Here is a 21,131-nt window from a genome sequence, read left to right on the forward strand (position 1 = left end):
AAACCGCAATCGCTATAGGCTACAATCCGACCTCTATCAAAGTCGGAAACGTGATGGTACGCATTTCTCCTCCTTACACTAGGCATCACAACAACGTTTCACCAGGCAACGCCTGTCAACTGCTGTTTGTGTATGAGAAATCGGTTGGAAACTCTCCTCATGTCAGCACGTTGTAGGTGTCACCACCGGCGGCAACCTTGTGTGAATGCTCTGAAAAGCTAATCATTTGCATATCATAGCATCTTCTTCCTGTCGGTTAAATTTCGCGTCCTTAGCACGTCATCTTCGTGATGTAGTAGTTTTAATGGCCAGTAGTGTATTAACGCGGACTCTCCCGCGCGTCTAAGAGGAATGGCGTTCCACTCGCAGCCATGCCACAAGGCCTATGGACAATAGACGTAAGAAGATCCTAGCCTCCAAGAGTCACCCCTTGTCGGATAAATCGGATCAAGTAATTGCTGCTGTGAGTGAGTACAGATGTACCTCAACTAGTTACCGAGCGAACATTGCTAAGAATACTGCATGTCATTTACATTCGCAAAAGACCGTTGCTCAGAGAAGCACAAATGGGACAAACATCACAAAAACTTGATACCAGCTGACTGGAGGCACGTAGTGTCGTATGACGTGTCACGATTCTTGCTGTTTTCAAATGAACTGTTTAGCATTTGGACGGTGTACTACAGCCACGCTACGGTCGCAGGTTCGAATCCTGCCTCGCGCATGCATGTGTGTGATGTCCTTAGGTTAGATAGGTTTAAGTAGTTCTATGTTCTAGGGGACTGATGACCTCGGAAGTTAAGTCCCATAAAAAAAAAAAAAAGCTACAGGCCACAGGTGATTCTGTGATATTTCATACAGTCTTTCGTGTCATGACTGGACCCCTCTCATTCACGTTACCCATGATGTTTATTTCCACATTCTCGATAATGACGTGCCGCTCTTTCTCGTACATCTTAATGACGAGTGTTCTGTGGGCACTATCTTCAAAAAACACGTTCACAGGGCTGCACTCACACGTCGCGCGATTGACAAACACTCAAACCCCCTATTACACCTGGACTGTCCCGTAAAATCTCTCGGTATTAATCCTAAAGAAAATGCATAAGATTATTTGCAACAGAAAATGAATCGTAGCAATCAACATCCCTGCAATTTGATAGCTGTATGTGGTCTCTGTTCAACAATCTGATTTCATCAATATATGGCATACCTGTGGGAATACGTGACTACCAAGTTTGTACGAGGAGTGTTCATCAAATAACGCAACACTTTTTTTTCTGAAAGAAATTTGGTTTTATTGACGATACAAATACGCCATATTGTTCCCCACTCTTTTGGTTACAAAACCCTATCTTTCAAAAAATCGCTCTAAGCACTATGGGACTTAACATCTGAGGTCATCAGTCCCCTAGACTTAGAACTTCGTAAACCTAACTAACCTAAGGACATCACACACATCCATGCCCGAGGCAGGATTTGAACCTGCGACCGTAGCAGCATTGCGGTACCTGATTGAAGCACCTAAAACCACTCGACCTCAACGGCAAACCCTATCTTTCAACATAATCTCCGTTGAGTGCGATGGCCTTACGCCACCTTATTAGAAGTTACTGTATGGAGACATGGTACTACTCTACAGTAACATCGGAGCCAACCTCTTGCTGCAGCAATAACCTCCCCATCAGCTACGTACTGCTTCCTACTGAATGCAACCCTCATTGGGCCAAACAGACGGAAGTGGGAGGGTGCGAGATCCTAGTTGGAGCTGGCTTGACGCCACTCCAAGGATTGCTGTTTTGTTTCCAGCTCTGGTGATGAACCCATGTTTCATCGCCTGTGCCGAAATTCGAAAAAAATATTCACGATCAGCATCGCAAAGCGGAAGCAGTTCCGGACAGATGGGCCTTCGTTGTTCTTAGGTCTTCTGTTAGGCAGCGAGGAAACCAGCAGGCACACATCTTTGAGTACCCCAACTGGTGGACGAGTGTGTCAACACATCACCAGAGATGTTCAGTTGAGCGGCCCGGTGCTCGATTGTGCCCCATCAATCACCTTGACTGAGTGTGTCCGGCCACTCCAATATTGCAGGAGTCACAGCTGTTGCGGTTGACTGGCATGTGGCAGACAGGATAGGTTTAAACGGCCTACTTGCGATGATGACAGACGTCTCGACCAACGGCTCACCGTGCTTTTGCTTACCGCATGGTCTCCGTAGACATTCTGCAAGGGCCCATGAATATCTGCGGTGCTCTGGTTTTCCACCAAGAGAAATTAAATGACAGCTCTCTGCTTGAAACGCATCCATGTAATAGACGCCATTTTGCAGACAACGTATAGCACCGCCCCCTATCAGAACATTATGAAACTATAGTGCCTGAAGCTGGAATATTCTGCATATTTCAGCCGAAGATGTACTGCATTACTTATTGAACGCCCTTAATACGAGGGTCACTCCAAAAGAAATGCACACTATTTTTTTAAATCCATCTTTTATTCTACAAGTTTGAAAGTTTTACAGTGTGTAGATACATCCTTTACGAACAATATTTTCATTTCTCCACATAATTTCCATCCCTCTCAACTCCCTTACGCCATCTTGGAACCAGCGCCTGTATACTCGCACGGTAAAATTCTGGACCAACCTGTTGGAGCCACTGTTTGGCAGCGTGCACAAGAGAGTTATCATCTTCAAACCTTGTTCCACGAAGAGAGTCTTTCAGTTTCCCAAAGAGATGATAGTCACATGGAGAAAGATCAGGACTGTATGGCGGGAGTTTCAGTGTTGCCCATCTGACTTTTGTGATCGCTTCCGTGGTTTGTTTGACCGACATGTGGCCGTGCATTGTCGTGCAACAGAAAAACATCCTGCTTTTGCCGATGTGGTCAAACACGACTCAGTCGAGCTTCAAGTTTCTTCAGTGTCGTCACATATGCATCATAATTTATGGTGGTTCCAATTGGCATGATGTCCACAAGCAAGAGTCCTTCGGAATCGAAAAACACTGTAGCCATAACTTTTCCAGGAGAAGGTGTGGCTTTGAATCTTTTTTTTTTCTTGGGTGAATTTGCATGATGCCACTCCATTGATTGCCTCCTCCTCTCTGGTGAAAAATGATGGAGCCATGTTTCATCACCTGTCACAATTCTTCCAAGGAATTCTTCTCCACCATTCTCGTACTGTTCCAAAAGTTCGCTGTGTACCGTTTTTCTTGTTTCTTTTTAAGCCACTGTCAACATCCTGGGATCAAACCTGGCACAAACCTTTTTTAACGCCAACACTTTCAATATTCTGCAAACACTTCCTTCCTCTATCCCAACGTAGCTTGACAATTCCTTCACTGTGATGCGTCTGTCAGCAGTCACCAATTCGTTAACTCTCTGCACATTGTCTGGAATGTGTGCAGTACGAGGCCTGCCGCTGCGAGAACAATCCTCAATATTGTCGTGCCCGATTTCATCACGTAACCTGCTTGCCCACCGACTACGATCGACAGCAGCATCTCCATACACCTTTTTCAACCTCTTGTGGATGTTTCCCACTGTCTCGTTTTCACAGCACACGAATTCTATGACAGCACGTTGCTTCTGACGAACGTCAAGCGCAGCAGCCACCTTCAAGACAACCTGTGACGGCGCCACTCACGAGAACAGGTTGAGCTAAGTTTGAAAACAAGCGGGAAGGATGTATCTACATACTGTAAAACTTTCACACATGCAGAATTCAAACTGTATTTTTACAAATATAGTGTACATTTCTTTTGGAGTGACCCTCGTAGAAGGCGATGAGTCGTGAGTTATGTTTAAAAAATAATATATCGTACGTACATCGAGGCAGCTGATATCACACGGTATAATCATCAATGAGTGATGTAAACAAATGTCAGATACATTAAAAATCTCCGTTATTCAAGTAAGAGGTAGTGTTACGCAATATTAGCAAGATGTCTCCTGTGGGTGACTTAAATTTCTGTTCAGTGTGCTTAAGTTTTCTGATCCCAAAGATTCTGAGAACTTTAATTGCTTGGAAGCAATTAAAGATCTCTACATAGACAGTCAGGCAGCAGTTAGAGTTGACGGTAAATTGAGTTCATGGTTCAGAGTAGTTTCAGGGGTAAGACAAGGCTGCAACCTGTCTCCACTGTTGTTCATATTATTTATGGATCATATATTGAAAACAATAGACTCGTCGGATGAGATTAAGATACGTGAACACAAAATAAGCAGTCTCGCATATGCGGATGACTTGGTTGTGATGGCAGATTCGATTGAAAGTTTGCAAAGTAACATTTCAGAGCTAGATCGGGAATGTAAGGACTATGGTATGAAGATTAGCATCTCCAAAACGAAATTAATGTCAGTGGGAAAGAGATATAAACGGATTGAGTGCCAAATAGGAGGAACAAAGTTAGAACAGGTGGACGGTTTCAAGTACTTCGGATGCATATTCTCACAGGATGGCAACATAGTGAAAGAACTGGAAGCGAGGTGTAGCAAAGCTAATGCAGTGAGCGCTCAGCTACGATCTACTCTCTTCTGCAAGAAGGAAGTCAGTACCAAGATTAAGTTATCTGTGCACCGTTCAATTTTTCGACCAATTTGTTGTATGGGAGCGAAAGCTTGGTGAATTCAGGTTACCTTATCAATAAGGTTGACGTTACGGATATGAAAGTAGCTAGGATGAATGCAGGTACTAGTAGATGGGAACAATGGCAGGAGGGTGTCCACAATGAGGAAATCAAAGAAAAACTGGGAATGAACTCTATAGATGTAGCAGTCAGGGCGAACAGGCTTAGATGGTGGGGTCATGTTACACGCATGGGAGAAGCAAGGCTACCCAAGAGACTCATGGGTTCAGCAGTAGAGGGTAGGAGGAGTTGGGGTAGACCAAGGAGAAGGTACCTGTATTCGGTTAAGAATGATTTTGAAGTAATAGGCTTAACATCAGAAGAAGCACCAATGTTAGCACTGAATAGGGGATCATGGAGGAATTTTTTAAGGGGGACTGTGCTCTAGACTGAACGCTTAAAGGCATAATCAGAGTTAAATGATAATGATGATGATGATGATGACTCTGAGAATAACAGCATTTGCCTTAGTTTATACAACAGCTGAGTACTATTCAATTTTATGGTTCAATATTTTGCAAAAAAAAAGTGTCAGAAATCTTATGGGACTTCTATGCGATTACTCTGCAATTCACATTTAAGTGCTTAGCATAGGGTTCGTCGAACCACAATCATACTATCTCTCTACCATTCCACTCCCGAACAGCTCGCGGGAAAAACGAACACCTAAACCTTTCTGGTCGAGCTCTGATTTGTCTTATTTTATTTTGATGATCATTCCTACCTATGTAGGTTGGGCTCAACAAAATAATTTCGCATTCGCAAGAGAAAGTTGGTGAATGAAATTTCGTAAATACACTCCTGGAAATTGAAATAAGAACACCGTGAATTCATTGTCCCAGGAAGGGGAAACTTTATTGACACATTCCTGGGGTCAGATACATCACAAGATCACACTGACAGAACCACAGGCACATAGACACAGGCAACAGAGCATGCACAATGTCGGCACTAGTACAGTGTATATCCACCTTTCGCAGCAATGCAGGCTGCTATTCTCCCATGGAGACGATCGTAGAGATGCTGGATGTAGTCCTGTGGAACGGCTTGCCATGCCATTTCCATCTGGCGCCTCAGTTGGACCAGCGTTCGTGCTGGACGTGCAGACCGCGTGAGACGACGCTTCATCGAGTCCCAAACATGCTCAATGGGGGACAGATCCGGAGATCTTGCTGGCCAGGGTAGTTGACTTACACCTTCTAGAGCACGTTGGGTGGCACCGGATACATGCGGACGTGCATTGTCCTGTTGGAACAGCAAGTTCCCTTGCCGGTCTAGGAATGGTAGAACGATGGGTTCGATGACGGTTTGGATGTACCGTGCACTATTCAGTGTCCCCTCGACGATCACCAGCGGTGTACGGCCAGTGTAGGAGATCGCTCCCCACACCATGATGCCGGGTATTGGCCCTGTGTACCTCGGTCGTATGCAGTCCTGATTGTGGCGCTCACCTGCACGGCGCCAAACACGCATACGACCATCATTGGCACCAAGGCAGAAGCGACTCTCATCGCTGAAGACGACACGTCTCCATTCGTCCCTCCATTCACGCCTGTCGCGACACCACTGGAGGCGGGCTGCACGATGTTGGGGCGTGAGCGGAAGACGGCCTAACGGTGTGCGGGACCGTAGCCCAGCTTCATGGAGACGGTTGCGAATGGTCCTCGCCGATACCCCAGGAGCAACAGTGTCCCTAATTTGCTGGGAAGTGGCGGTGCGGTCCCCTACGGCACTGCGTAGGATCCTACGGTCTTGGCGTGCATCCGTGCGTCGCTGCGGTCCGGTCCCAGGTCGACGGGCACGTGCACCTTCCGCCGACCACTGGCGACAACATCGATGTACTGTGGAGACCTCACGCCCCACGTGTTGAGCAATTCGGCGGTACGTCCACCCGGCCTCCCGCATGCCCACTATACGCCCTCGCTCAAAGTCCGTCAATTGCACATACGGTTCACGTCCACGCTGTCGCGGCATGCTACCAGTGTTAAAGACTGCGATGGAGCTCCGTATGCCACGGCAAACTGGCTGACACTGACGGCGACGGTGCACAAATGCTGCGCAGCTAGCGCCATTCGACGGCCAACACCGCGGTTCCTGGTGTGTCCGCTGTGCCGTGCGTGTGATCATTGCTTGTACAGCCCTCTCGCAGTGTCCGGAGCAAGTATGGTGGGTCTGACACACCGGTGTCAATGTGTTCTTTTTTCCATTTCCAGGAGTGTAGATCTCGCCGCGACGAAAACGTCTTTGCTTTAATGACTTGCATCCCAACTCGCGTATCATATCTGCCACACTGTCTCCCCTATTACGTGATAATACAAAATGAGCGGTCCTTTTTTGCACCCTTTCGATGTCGTCCGTCAATCCGACCTGGTAAGGATCCCACACCAGGCAGCAATATGCTAACAGAGGACGAACGAGTGTAGTGTAAGCTGTCTCTTTAGTGGACTTGTTGCATCTTCTAAGTGTCCTGCCAATGAAACGCAACCTTTAGCTCGCCTTCCCCACAATATTATCTATGTGGTCTTTCCAACTGAAGTTGTTCGTAATTTTAACAGCCAGGTACTTAGTTGAATTGACAGATTTGAGAATTGTACTATTTATCGAGTAATCGAATTCCAACGGATTTCTTTTGTAACTCATGTGGATCACCTCACACTTTTCGTTATTTAGCGTCAACTGCCACCTACCACACCATACAGCAATCTTTTCTACATCGCTTTGCAACTGATACTGGTCTTTTGATGACCTTACTAGACGCTAAATTACAGCATAATCTGCGAACAACCTAAGAGAACTGCTCAGATTGTCACCCAGATCATTTATATAGATCAGGAACAGCAGAGGTCCCAGGACGCTTCCCTGGGGAACACCTGATATCACTTCAGTTTTACTCGATGATTTGCCGTCTATTACTACGAACTGCGACCTTCCTGACAGGAAATCACGAATCCAGTCGCACAACTGAGACGATACCCCATAGGCCCGCAGCTTGATTAGAAGTCGCTTGTGAGGAACGGTGTTAAAAGCTTTCCGGAAATCTAGAAATACGGAATCAACTTGAGGTCCCCTGTCGATAGCGGCCATTACTTCGTGCGAATAAAGAGCTAGCTGCGTTGCACAAGAACGATGTTTTCTGAAACCATGCTGATTACGTATCAATAGATAGACTTAACTGGTAAGGTCATCAGTCCCTAAGCTTACACACTACTTAACCTAAATCATCGTAAGGACAAACACACACACCCATGCCCGAGGGAGGAATCGAACCTCCGCTGGGACCAGCCGCACAGTCCATGACTGCAGCGCCCTAGACCGCTCGGCCAATATTTTGCACTCACACCTAGTGGACGCTCAGCTTCCAGCGTCCTTGTACTCTCATTCGTTATGGGCGCGATTTCCGGAACGTGGAATGAACTGGAAGTAGTAGTCAGACAGAGTGGTTACCCCCAGTGAGCATGAGCTGGTAGCAGACGCCGAGAGCGCCGCGGATGTCGTTCTCGGCGATCTCCCCGATGTAGACGGGCGCGGCGGTGGAGAAGGCGCCGCCGCAGAAGCCGGTGACGAAGCGGCCGACGAGCAGTGCTGCGGGGTGCCGGCAGAAGGCGAGCAGCAGCCAGCCGGCGACGAAGGGCGGCGCCGTGGCCAGCAGCGCGCGCCGCCGGCCCACGCGGTCCAGCAGCACGGCCGCCGCCAACATGGCCGCCAGGGCGCCCAGCGGCGTCACGCCCGCCAGCCACGACACCGTCTCGTCGGACAGGCCCTCTTTCATCAGTGGCTTCACTGCCGGCGACGTCCATCCCAGCACCGCGCCCAGCGAGAAGCCGCCCAGCGTCGCTGCAGAGAGTCACCAAACGTCAGCTTGCCCGCACGACCACAACTACGAGTCATTTTAATAAAATTCCGGAACAATGGTAATTTCGCGCCGATGGTGTGATAGAGTGCGTTTGGCATCCCTGCACACACCTGTGTAACTACCGGAAGTTCGAAACGTCCTGGCAGATTAAAACTGTGTGCCGGACCGAGACTCGAACTCGGGACTTTGCCTTTCGTGGGCACGTGCTCTACTAACTGACCTACCCAAGCACGACTCACGCCCCGTCCTCACAGCTTTACTTCTGTCAGTACCTCGTCTCCTACCTTCCAAACTTTACAGAAGCTCTTCCGCGAACCGAGCCTTAAAGCAAAGGTCCCGAGCTCGAGTCTCGGTCCGGCACACAGTTTTAATCCGCCAGGAAGATTCATATCAGCGCACACTCCGCTGCAGAGTGAAAATCTCATTCTGGAAACATCCCCCAGGCTGTGGCTAACCCATGCGTCTAATGTGTAACTACCGGAAGTTTGAAACTTCCTGCTAGATTAAAACTGTGTGCCGGACCGAGACTCGAACTCGGGACTTTGCCTTTCGTGGGCAAGTGCTCTACCAACTGAGCTACCCAAGCACGACTCACGCCCCGTCCTCACAGCTTTACTTCTGCCAATGCCTCGTCTCCTACCTTCCAAATTTTACAGAAGCTCTTCTGCGAACCGAGCCTTAAGGCAAAGGACCCGAGTTCGAGTCTCGGTCCGGTACACAGTTTTAATCTGCCAGGAAGTTTCATATCAGCGCATCAGCGCCCACTCCGCTGCAGAGTGAAAATCTCATTCTGGAAACATCCCCCAGGCTGTGGCTAAGCCATGTCTCCGCAATATCCTTTCTTTCAGAAGTGCTAGTTCTACAAGGGTAGCAGAAGAGCTTCTGTAAAGTTTGGAAGGTAGGAGACGAGGTACTGGCAGAAGTAAAGCTGTGAGGACGGGGTGTGAGAGGTGCTTGGGTAGCTCATTTGGTAGAGCACTTGCCCCGCGAAAGGCAAAGGTCCCGAGTTCGAGTCTCGGTCCGGCACCCAGTTTTAATGTGCCAGGAAGTTTCATATCACCGCACACTCCGCTGCAGAGTGAAAATCTCATTCTGGAAACTTCCCCCAGGCAGTGGCTAAGCCATGTCTCTGCAATAACCTTTCTTTCAGGAGTCCAAGTTCTGCAAGGTTCACAGGAGCGCTTCTGCAATGTTTGGAAGGTAGGAGACGAGGTACTGGCAGAAGTAAAGCTGTGAGGATGTGGCGTTGAGTCGTGCTTGGGTAGCTAAGTTGGCGCCAGCACGGTAGCTCAGCGTGTTCGGCCAGAGGGCCGATTGTCCTCTGTAATAAAAAAAAAACCGAGTAAAGGAATCAATGATCACCTTGAACGGATGTCATATGACGTTCGCCCAGACCAAACGAAAACGAACAATACCGAGCAAAAAATGCCGGCACGGTAGCTCAGCGTGTTCGGTCAGAGAGTTAGCAGCCCTCTGTAATTTAAAAAAAAACTGAGTTAATCGATCAACAACGAACTTAAACTGGTTTCTTACGACGTCCGCCCCGAGCTGATACAACGAACGAAAGCGAAAAAAAAAGGAAGAAGAAAGAAAGTTGGTAGAGCACTTGCGTGCGAAAGGCAAAAGTCCAGAGTTCGAGTCTCAGTTCAGCGCACAGTTTTAATCTGCCAGGAAGTTTTATATCAGCGCACACTCCGCTGCAGAGTGAAAATCTCATTCTGGATACCGTAAGTTTCATTGTCGCATGTCGGTTAGTTGTTGTTCAGTGCTGTACTGAGTAGAACGTGGCGTCGCACAGTTTGAGAATTTCGAGGTGGCAAAGTTAGAGGAGCAACGCGCCTGCATTAACTTTTGCGTGAAACTCAGGAAAACCTTTACAGACACACTCCAAATGATTCTGGGTGCCTACGATGGCGAGTGCTTAAGCCGTACTCGAGTTACGAATGGTTCACACTGTTTAAAAGTGGCCTGACGGAAGTTAAAAGATGGCCCTCGTTCAGGACGCCCTTTGACGTCTACCAGCGACGCTCATGTCAGAAAAGTCAGCGAAATGTGCGTGCCAATGGAAGACTGACCGTCCGAGAGATTGCAGAATAAGCAATATTTCTGTGATCATGTCATGAAATCCTGATAAGCTTCTTGGAATGCATCGTGTCGTCACCAAGTTCGTCACACGGCTAATGAATCAAGACCAGGAAGGGCTTCTCCTTGCAATCTGTGAAAGGCTTTTGAATCACCCATATGTGAACTAGATGTTCCTTAAGAAAATAATACATCTGCGTATATACTCCGCTAGCCACCAAGCGGTGTGTTGCTGAGGGCACAATTCGCGCCAAAGTCATATCCCCCCACCCCCCACCCTCTTTCTGTTCCACTCGCGGATCGCGCGAGGGAAAAACGACTGCCTGAACGCCTCAGTACAAGCTCTTATTTCCCTTATCTTTGAATGGTGATCATTGCGCGATTTGAAACTTGGTGCTAATAATATTTGCTCTACATCCTCGGTGAAGATCGGATTTCGGAATTTCGTGAGCAACCCCTTCTGTTTAGCGGCCGTCTATCTGCAAGTGTGTCCCACTTCAAACTTTCTATGAGATTTGTAACGCTCTCCCGATGGCTAAATGTACCATTGGTGATCAGGCACGAGTCTGCATTTATGATGTTGAGAGCGAGATTCAGTCTTCGCAAAGCGTCGGGAAAGGTTCTCCAAGACAAAAAAAGCTCTTCAGGTCAAGTCAACTGTCAAAGCCATGCTGATAGTTTTCTTTGACTTTGAAAGATTAGTTCATCATCACTTCGGACCAAAGCGACAAGCTGTTAATCGATGGTACTACCTTGACGTATTGCGACGCCTGCTGGAAAATGAGAGAAGGAAGCGGTCTAAAATGTGACGAGACAATTTATGGTTCTCGCATCACGATAACGCACCCGCACATTCATCCCTGTTGGTGCCTCACTATTGCACAAAAACCGAAATCACTGTGCTAGCTCATTATCCGTATTCTCCAGACGTGGCCCCTGAAGACTTTATTTCAGAAGTTGAAAAGCCCGTCGAAATGTCGAAGATTTGCAGCGATAGAAGAGGTGAAAAAAAAAAATTCGCAGCAAGAGGCGTACCAAGATCGCTTCCGGAAGAGGAAACGGCGTTAGGAGCGGTGTATCAATTGTGGAGGAGTGTATTTCGAAGGAGACCATGCATAATCAGTATTTGTGGACAGTGCTCCGGAATGCTTTGTACAGACATCATATATCTCCATTTAAGTGAAGCAGAAAAGAAAACAGAGTTCCTTAACATCAAAGAAATTCTCATACCCATGAAGCCAGATTACATGAAATGGGAAAATTGAGTATTAAATGAACACTCAGCTGCAAACAATGGCAAAGGGCAATCAATGAGAAACATAATTATTGCATTTAACACATATTGGTTGACAGTTTCACAATAGGCCAAGAAATGGCAGCTCTATCTCTAACTTCAGATTCTGAATAACGGCAACCTCGTCAGAATGTGTACACGTCAACAGTGGCAAATGCCATAAACGAGGTTGCTAGTAGCTATAACGTGTGCAGTGTGCCAGAAAAATGCTTTTCAGGGACGATTTGTACAAATCTGAAGATGATATTAATAGCTACAGTTCAGGTAAAGATCCTGTCTATGTTCCTGAAAGCAAGTGTATTTCAAAAGTTGTTGCTAGTCAGGTAAATTGAATAATTTTGTAATCATGTAAATAATTTTTGCCTCACTTACCATTACTTACGTCGATCTTCATGGCAGTGTGATGGTGGAAACATTAACGACCATCCTCAACACTGTGCTGAATCGTAGATTACTCTTGAGTTTGCTGTATTTAATTGTTTCAAAAAGTAGTAATGTAAATCTTTGCATCATAAATTGAAACAATGCAGACCTTTTAAATTTGCATTTTTAGCGGTTTCACAGAAATGTTTCATTAACTCGGCAAATGTGTAAACATTGGTAAGTCAAAGGCAGCCGATATTAAATCCATTCAATTCGCAAGTAAACAATGTTAAGCAATCATTGACAAATTTTTAAGAATACAGTTCTGGACAGAATTTACGATTTTAAAAATATGCCATTCCTCTAGAATAATTTGAAAACAATGACGTACCTGAATAAAAATATCACAATGGTTGTACTTGAAGTATCTTATTTATGAGAATTTATTAGAACTTTACTGTAAAATTTCTTGAAACAACCAACAAGGCCCTTATCACTGTTTACAGCCGAGGTCTCATGTCAGAAGCACAATGGTGTGCATAAATAAGTTTTCTTCACTAGAAATTCTCTCCTAACATCAAATACTGATGTTAGTAGAGGAGTAACTTGCTGAAACTGTATGTCTGGATAACAACATTCTATGGAAGTGAAATATGGACCACTGGAAGTTCATGAGAAATGCAACTGATAGAACATGAAATGTGGTGCACTCAAAGTCTTCCGTTCGCCTTCTATAATACTGATTTTACATGATCGATCCATTTCAACTCACTTCTCTATATTGTCCCTAAACATTTATACAACGTGACTTGCCCAAGACGCCCACCAGTATCTTGTAATTAGATACTGATGGGTTCTTTCTCGTTGTAGGCTTTATTGGGCATTTATCCCCACTTTAATACAGCTGTCATTCATTACACCAAGTAAGGAATTTGTGTACATCCTTACAATTACCCAGTGACGATATTTTCCTGTAGACAATAACAATGTCAGCAAACAATTTGATATTGCAATTGAGCCCATCTGGAACTACATTCCCAGTCAGATATCTACATCTTCTGCAGACGTAGCACATGTAATTACAGATTTACAGTACAAACAGAATCAAAGAGTATACGAAACAAGCACTGTGTCCAGGGGCGCAAAAATCCCAAAACTGTGTCCCTTAAACCAGTGTAGCAAAGCTGCTTGAGCTGTTTCTCCCTCACTCGCTTTTCGTTCATCCGGTCGTTCACACACTTGGCTTCAAGCAAGCAAGCATTCACCGAGTGCGACCATATCAGTGCGTGACCCTGCTACATGGCAACGATAGGTGCTGGTTAACTGTCTCACCACGCGAGGTGCGAGGTGGTGTTGTGATTAAATAATGTACATTAAACTTCATTTTTGGGGTGGACACTATTTTTATCCTTCTTGTTTCGAATGGGTCTACTTTCGGCCACGCTTGTTCAACTGTTGGACTTTGACCTTCGCTCAGTACTGTCGCATCCTCTGTCGGTGTAACTCCTTCCTTTCTTCTGTCCAGGGGGTACCTTTCCTTCGGGTCTTTTCCTGAAATCCTCGGACTTCCTTCAGGGTGTGCCTCACAGACTGTCTGTTCTGGAGATCAGTTATTCCCAATTCCTTAATGTCATTCTCGCTTTGTGTCAGCCAAGTGGTGCGAACCTTCTTGTTTTGCCAAAAGGTGAACAGATGGTTGGTCAACCTGTTTGGAAGCAATCTTGCAACATGGCTATAGAAAGCTACCCTTCTTTTTCTTGCACAGTCAGAGAGCCTCTCGACATGGTCGTAGAGCCCCGAGTTATGCGCCTTCTGAATTCCCCAGCTTCTTCTAGGGTCTTCCTGAAGATTCTTCTCTCTCTGACTTCCAATTTCTCCATCAAGCCCCTCCGGTTCATAGAAGGACATTCCATGGTACACAGGGCTTCTGGTCGTATGACTCATGTGTAGTGCTTCAGTTTCAGGTTGCGTGACAGGCATTTCTTGTTGTAGGTGTTCACAGTCAGTCGATAGGCTAGTTCCAATTTGTTGATTCTCATGAATAATGACGTTTCTTCTGATAAGTTGGGTTCAATCCATTCGACGAGATACTTAAATTTCTCAGTCCTTTTGATCTTTCCCTGGTCTAGTAACATCTCTTTGTGAGCATATTTGATGTCGGTGAAGAACTCTGTTTTCTCAAGCGACACTTGAAGATCCACTTTGGCTGCCTGTTTTCTGAGGCAGTTTACCTATAGTGTTGCCATTTCAACAGAATCAGCATTTAGTGCCATGTCGTCTGCAAACGCCAGGCAATCTTCAATCACTCCTTCGTTCTTACGTCACAGGTAGACACTACTCTGGACACCCAAACTGGTCAGTTCTTTGCGCAATTCTCTCACAACTTTTTCGAGGACACAGTTGTCTCATTCCAGTTTTTATCTCGAAGCTTTTTGAGATCTCTCCTCTAAATTTGACCTGCAACTGGATGTTTGTCAAGGTTTCTAGAATGAGTCTGCGGGTTGTGTTGTCTGGTCCTAATTCCTAGAGTATTTTGTTAAGGGTTCTCTATCAGCAGAGTCGTAGGCCTTCTTGAAATCAACAAAGGTGACAGCACTTCGCGGTTTCTCATCTTGGAGTATGCCAGTACCGTTTTAAGGTTGAGGAACTGTTCAGCACAGGATCTGGTTTTCCTGTAGCCTCCCTGATATTCCCCCAGTTGACTGTCCAGTTGATCTTCTGCCCTTGTTAGTAAAGCCTTGGAGAGATCTTGTATGTTACCGCGACAAGAGAAATTCCACGGTAGTTATTCAGATCGGTAACATCTCCCTTTTTGTGAAGGGGATGGATCAGAGTCGTGTTCCAATCAGGAGGCAATTTCTCTGTTTCCCAGATGTTCTGGATGATCTCGGTGACCTTGCCCACGACGTTTCTTCCAGCACATTTCTAAAGTTCGGCAGTGATAGAGTCCTCTCCAGTTGCCTTATTATTCTTGAGAAGTTGAATGATTTGTCGAACTTCTTCCAATGAAGGAGGCAGTGAGTCCGGGTTTGGTGTGGTTTGTTCGTAGTTGAAGTCTTCATCTGGTGGAGCACAGTTGAGTAGGTTTTTAACGTTCTGAGTTAAGAGGTGGCAGTTGTCCTTGTCGTTATAGATCAGTTTAATATATGTACATACATTTCAGGCATGCTACTGGTTAACATAGCTTCCTTCACTCATGACACACTGATAAATTACAATGTAATGAACATTTAAAATTGACTACAATGATTTCTGCTGATTCTTGAGAAATTTTTTACAGAATGGCGAGTGAAAATAAATGCAAGCAATATTATAACACTTTGTTATTCAAGTAAAAGACATAATATACCAACACCTCTACGTTACTCAATGAAATCATTCCACAGTCTCAGTCCACCAAACATCATTGAGATCATTTAAATAAATGTCTTACCTTCAGTGGCATATAATAGACGTAATCGGATAGCTGCCTTATAACCCTTAAAAACAGAAAGTCGTCTCTAAATCGCAATAAGTCTCTAACTTCATAAAACCAGTAATGATGAATCCCAGCCCCATATGAGAACATTCTATGTCTACACATATTAAAGAATCTCTGTTTCTCCAATATAAGACATTGCAAATAATACACTGCATGGCGAAAAAGTGAAGCATTCAGACGATCTGATCTGATGGCAATGGAACTTCATACAGGTACACACCATAGGCGTGTAAATAAACTATTTGAGTTGAGATTTTTGTTTTCAGTAGAATGGCCACCAAAGTGTCTTACTGTTAATCATGTTTTGTGTATTACCAGGCCTGGTATAGTACATAAAGGGCGTGAGCAGCGTCAGAAGTTGAGTGATCACTCTGACTGACTCGAAGATGCAGTGTACTCGTTTGAAACAGCGTCATAACTACCTCAGGGGCCACACTGTGGGTCTCCTTTTGCTCGCTGTTGTTATATCTAGATTTGTGGGACTCTCAGTGTGACAGTGGTGGTGGAGTGCATGAGAACGAGAGGGCAGGCAATCTCGTCGTCGGGATTACAATCGACCATGTCTGACCGCCACATCTGCAACTGCATCCGAGAACAACAGATGGACTCCCTGCAACACTGTGTCTCATCCCACACCATTAGTCTGGGACTAGCAGCAGATGGACAGGGAATTAGCGTCCCATGTGTAGGCTGCCGTTCACCACAACACAAAGAGCTGTGTTTGGATTGGTGTCGTGAGCGGGACGTATGGACTGCTGATGAATGTCGTCGCAATGTGTTCAGCAACGAATTGTGAATGTCCGCTACCTTGAGTGACCAACGTTGGCGAGTAAGGCAGCGATCTTGGGAGAGGTTCCATTCCTGCAATGTTTACAGGCATAGCAGTGTTACATCTGTCGTCAAGATGTAGGGTACAATTAGGTATGACTTCAGGTTACGGTTGGTAGTGATTAAGGGAACTGAGGGCATAACGGTACGCGATAGACATCCTGCGACTTCACGTGTTAAATCTCATGCGACACTACTGGGCAGCCATATTTCAACATGACAATGCTCATCCACACATAGCATGTGTCTCTATGAACTGTCTGCGTTATGTTGAGGTATTCCTATGCCCTCAACATCCTTAGATCTGTCCCCGACAGAACATATTTGGCAAATGCTCCAATGTTGACTCAGTACCAGCGCGATTATACAGGATACATAGAACGATTTATCACAGTGGTAGACTAGCTTGCCTCAAGAGAGGATCCAACGGCTTTATGATACCCATCCCAACCAGTGTGTGTATCCACGCCAGAAGGGTTGAAGCGTCATACTAGTAAGTGGGTCAATACTGCCAAGTTCTTTGTAAATTTGACTCGATTTCACAATCACTGAAATTACGTCACACATCCTATCAAACCATGATTTCATTTCGTTTCGTCTCTCCCTTCTTTTTTTTCAGGCAGTGTATTAAATACCACATTATGTGCTAGAAATTCGACAGTCTACAATGATAATTAGAACACTTTCTGAAGAGATTCGCTCTCTATCCGAAAACTTTTACGTCAAACTTCCTGACTCAGCCAACACATTAATTCATTAATTATCCACATATTACGTGTTATCGACGGTATCTTCGTCATGGGCACCCGGAGGGCCGTACACATCTACGTACACATCTACGTGAGAGAAGGCACTCTTAAATCTCCTGCCAGCGCGCCGCGGGGCGAACTTCGCTCGCTGTGTTCCATCGGCTGGCGCCACACATCACCTCAGATAATTTCCATTGTTGGAGGACTAGTAGTAGCGCTCGTACCTTGATGCCAGCGAGATCGTAAATCCTAGGTCTCAATACAGTAATAATGAGTTCCATTTAGCTGTACAAGTTTCACAAGCTGATACATGTTCAAAAATTGTTCAAAATGACATATACCAGGGCCAGGCTTTGTCGCCTATTCACTTTTCAGGGAACGTCTGATCCAGGTGTTCACGAAATCTCAGTCCACGGTGAGGTGGAGCTCCATCATGCTGGAACCACAACCTTCGACGAAAAGCTAGGGTGTTATGTTCCAGGACCTGAATAGTATGCCTGTACACTTCTCCATTTAAGTGGGGAGGAAGAAAAAAAGGGCTTTGTACGTAATAATTAACTATGCCTGCAACCACACTGACAATCTGTGTAGATGGTTCATCACAACTGTAACGTGGGGACTTTCATCGGCCCAAACATGACTGTTGTGACTATTTATATTGAGGAGCCAAAGAAACTGGCACACCTGCCTAATATCGTTTAGGGCCCCCACGAGTACGCAGAAGTGCCGCAACACGACGTGGCATGGACTCGACTAATATCTGAAGTAGTGCTGGAGGGAACTGACACCATGAGTCCTGCAGGGCTGTCCTCAAATCCGTAAGAGTACGAGGGGATGGAGGTCTCTTCTGAACAGCACGTTGCAAGGCATCCCAGATATGCTCCATAATGTTCATACCTGGGAATTTTTTTTGGACAGCGGAAGTGTTTAAACTCGGAAGAATATTCCTGGAACCACTCTGTAGAAATTCTGGACTTATGGGGTGTCGCATTGTCCTGCTGGAATTGCTCAAGCCCGTCGTAATGCACAATCGATATGAATGGATGCAGGTGATCAGGAAGGATGCTTATCTACGTGTCACCTGTCAAAATCGTATCTCGATGTATCAGGGGTCACATATCACTCCAACTACACACGCCCCACACCATTACAGAGCCTCCACCAGCTCGAACAGTCGCCTGCTGACATTCATAAGGTTGTCTCCATACACGTACACGTCGATACGCTCGACACAATTTGAAACGAGACTCGTCCGATCAGGAAACATGTTTCTATTCATCAACCATCCAATGTCGGTGTTGATAGGCCCAGGCGAGACGTAAAGCTTTGTGTGCTGCAGTCATCAAGGGTACACCAGTTGGCCTTTCGGCTTCGAAAGCCCATATTGATGATGCTTCGCCTATATCGATGATGTTTCGTTGAATGCTTCGCACGTTGACACTTGTTGATGGCCTAGCACTGAAACATGCAGCAATTTGCGGAAGGGTCGCACTTTTGTCACGCTGAACGATTCTCTTCAGTTGTCGCTGGTCCCGCTCTTGCAGGATCTCTTTCCGGCCGCAGCCATGTCGGAGATTTGATGTTTTACCAGATTCCTCGTGAAATGGTCGTACGGGAAAATCCCCACTTCATCGCCACCTCGGAGATGCTGTGTCCAATCTCTTGGGCCCCGACTGTAACACCGATCAACTGAGCCAGACACTTATTGTCTTATATAAGTGTTGCCGTCGGGAGCGCCGTATTCTGCCTGTTTACATACCTCTGTATTTGATTACGCATGCATGTACGAGTTTCTCTGGCACTTTAGTGTAATATTCCGCTGCGAGAGCCACTGGCTGAACGCGACTCAAGGTCCGAAGTCATAATGAGTCGAAGCAAGCACTTCCTGTGGACGGTACTGTGTAGATGCATTTCCCGTAATACTTGCCACACAGTGCTCTGAGAAACATTCGTTTCACATGCAGCTGATCAAGTATTGATTGAAGGTCATGCGACCATTCAGGCAAGCACTGAGTCTTCTAAGCCGGGAGCCTGTGTAGTTCGTCGTCCTTCTCGGTCGTTATGTCGTACTACTACCAACTGTTCTGTTTTACTTGATATATGGAACCGTCTTGGTAACATGGTGTAAACTGGATGTCTTCTACACGGATATTTGTCCTGTACAACCTGTCTGCTTTTCTGCTGCTTCGATTTGTTTGCCCATACACGATAATTATGTCTGCGGATCCCATCACTGGTGCAACCTCATTTGGTTAGGGTTGATTGACGTTAGTACTCCTACTTGTAAACACAGACTGCAGTCTGCTATATTATGGGCATTGTGCTACAATAACCCTGTGTTCACTAATCCCTCTATCGGTTTTGATTCTCGTTGTTAACTCAGGATTATTTGTTGCTAAGAGGTCAAGTGTGTTTTCACAACCGTTTACTATTCGCGTGGGCTCATGAACTACCTGCTCGAAACAATTTTCAGAGAATGCGTTTAGCACAATTTCGGATGGTATTTTATGTGTACCTCCGGAATTAAACATGTATTTTCGCCAACATATCGAGGGTAAATTGAAGTCACCACCAACTATTATTGTATGAGTCGGTTACGTGTTTGAAATCAAACTCAAGTTTTCTTTGAACCTTTCAGCAACTGTATCTTCTGAATTGGGACGTCGGTAAAAGGATCCTATTATTATGACTGAAGCCCTTCTTGTGTTTTCCCGAGACCCTCTAACATAAAAAACCACCAGTCCACGCCACACAGCCCCTGCTACCTATGTAGCCACCTCTTGCGTATAGTGGACACCTGACCTACTTAGCGGAACCCAAAACCCAACCACCCTTTCACGCAAGTCGAGGAATCTGCAGCCTACACGGTCGCAGAACCGTCTGAGCCTCTGATTCAGATACTCCATTCGGCTCTGTACCAAGAGGTCTGCAATCGGTCCTGTCGACTATGCTGCAAATGGTCAGCTCTGCTTTCGTCTTGCAAGCAAGACTGGCAGCCTTTACCACTTCTGTTAGCCGCTCGAAACCAGAAAGAATCTCTTCTGATCCAAAGTGACACACATCATTGGCACCGACGTGAGTAACCACCTGCAGTTGGCTGCACCCTGTGCTCTTCATGGCATCCAAGAGGACCCTTTCCACATCTGGAATGTCTCCACCCAGTATGCACAAGGAGTTCACATTGGGTTTCTTTCCCTTCTTGGCAGGCAAGTCCCTAAGGGGCCCCATAACGCGCCTAACGTTGGAGCTCCCAACTACCAATAATCCTACCCTCTGTGATTGCCCGGATCTTTCCGGCTGAGTGGCTCCCTCTGAAACAGGACAGTCGACAGCATCTGGCTCAGCGACATTGTCAGCCACAGACAGCACCTGGAACCTGTTTGTCACACAAACCGGGGAGGCCTTACGTGCGGCCGCCTGGGAAGTCTTTCGCCGCCTGCTTCGCCCTGGAGTGACCTCCCACTCGACCACAATTGAGGGGTCAACCTCAGTGCGAGCAGTAACTGGGTTGGCTACCGGTAAGGGCCGATCGGAGGACTCGGACGTGCTGGACGTCCGTTGGATCCCCACGGCCGGCCCACAACAGTGGTGCCCATCCACTGCAGCCTCAAATTGTGGAACTGAAGCCATCACAGCCTGAAGCTGAGAGTGAAGTGTCACCAACTCGGCTCGCATCCGCAGTCCCCGTCTATACTAAAGACCGTGGAAAACTAAACTATGCAGATAAACTGACTATCGGCACATGCTGCGCAACTCTACTGTAGACCCTGACGAAAATGCAGGAACTGTGTCTGATATTACGCAGATATTCAGAACCCTAATTACCGAAGCACTCATGTGAAACTAAATAATT

General features: G+C 46.2%; 1 protein-coding gene across 1 annotated transcript in view; it reads right to left on the minus strand.

The window, feature by feature from the left end:
• Positions 1–21,131, minus strand: part of LOC126474685 (facilitated trehalose transporter Tret1-like) — a 57,922-nt gene that overhangs the window by 33,382 nt on the left and 3,409 nt on the right. The window contains exon 2 of the mRNA XM_050102164.1: positions 8,073–8,462. Coding sequence (XP_049958121.1) covers positions 8,073–8,462 — 390 coding nt within the window. The remainder of the gene's footprint in view (positions 1–8,072; positions 8,463–21,131) is intronic.

Source organism: Schistocerca serialis, chromosome 4, assembly GCF_023864345.2.
Source record: "Schistocerca serialis cubense isolate TAMUIC-IGC-003099 chromosome 4, iqSchSeri2.2, whole genome shotgun sequence".
Classification (NCBI taxonomy): domain Eukaryota; kingdom Metazoa; phylum Arthropoda; class Insecta; order Orthoptera; family Acrididae; genus Schistocerca; species Schistocerca serialis.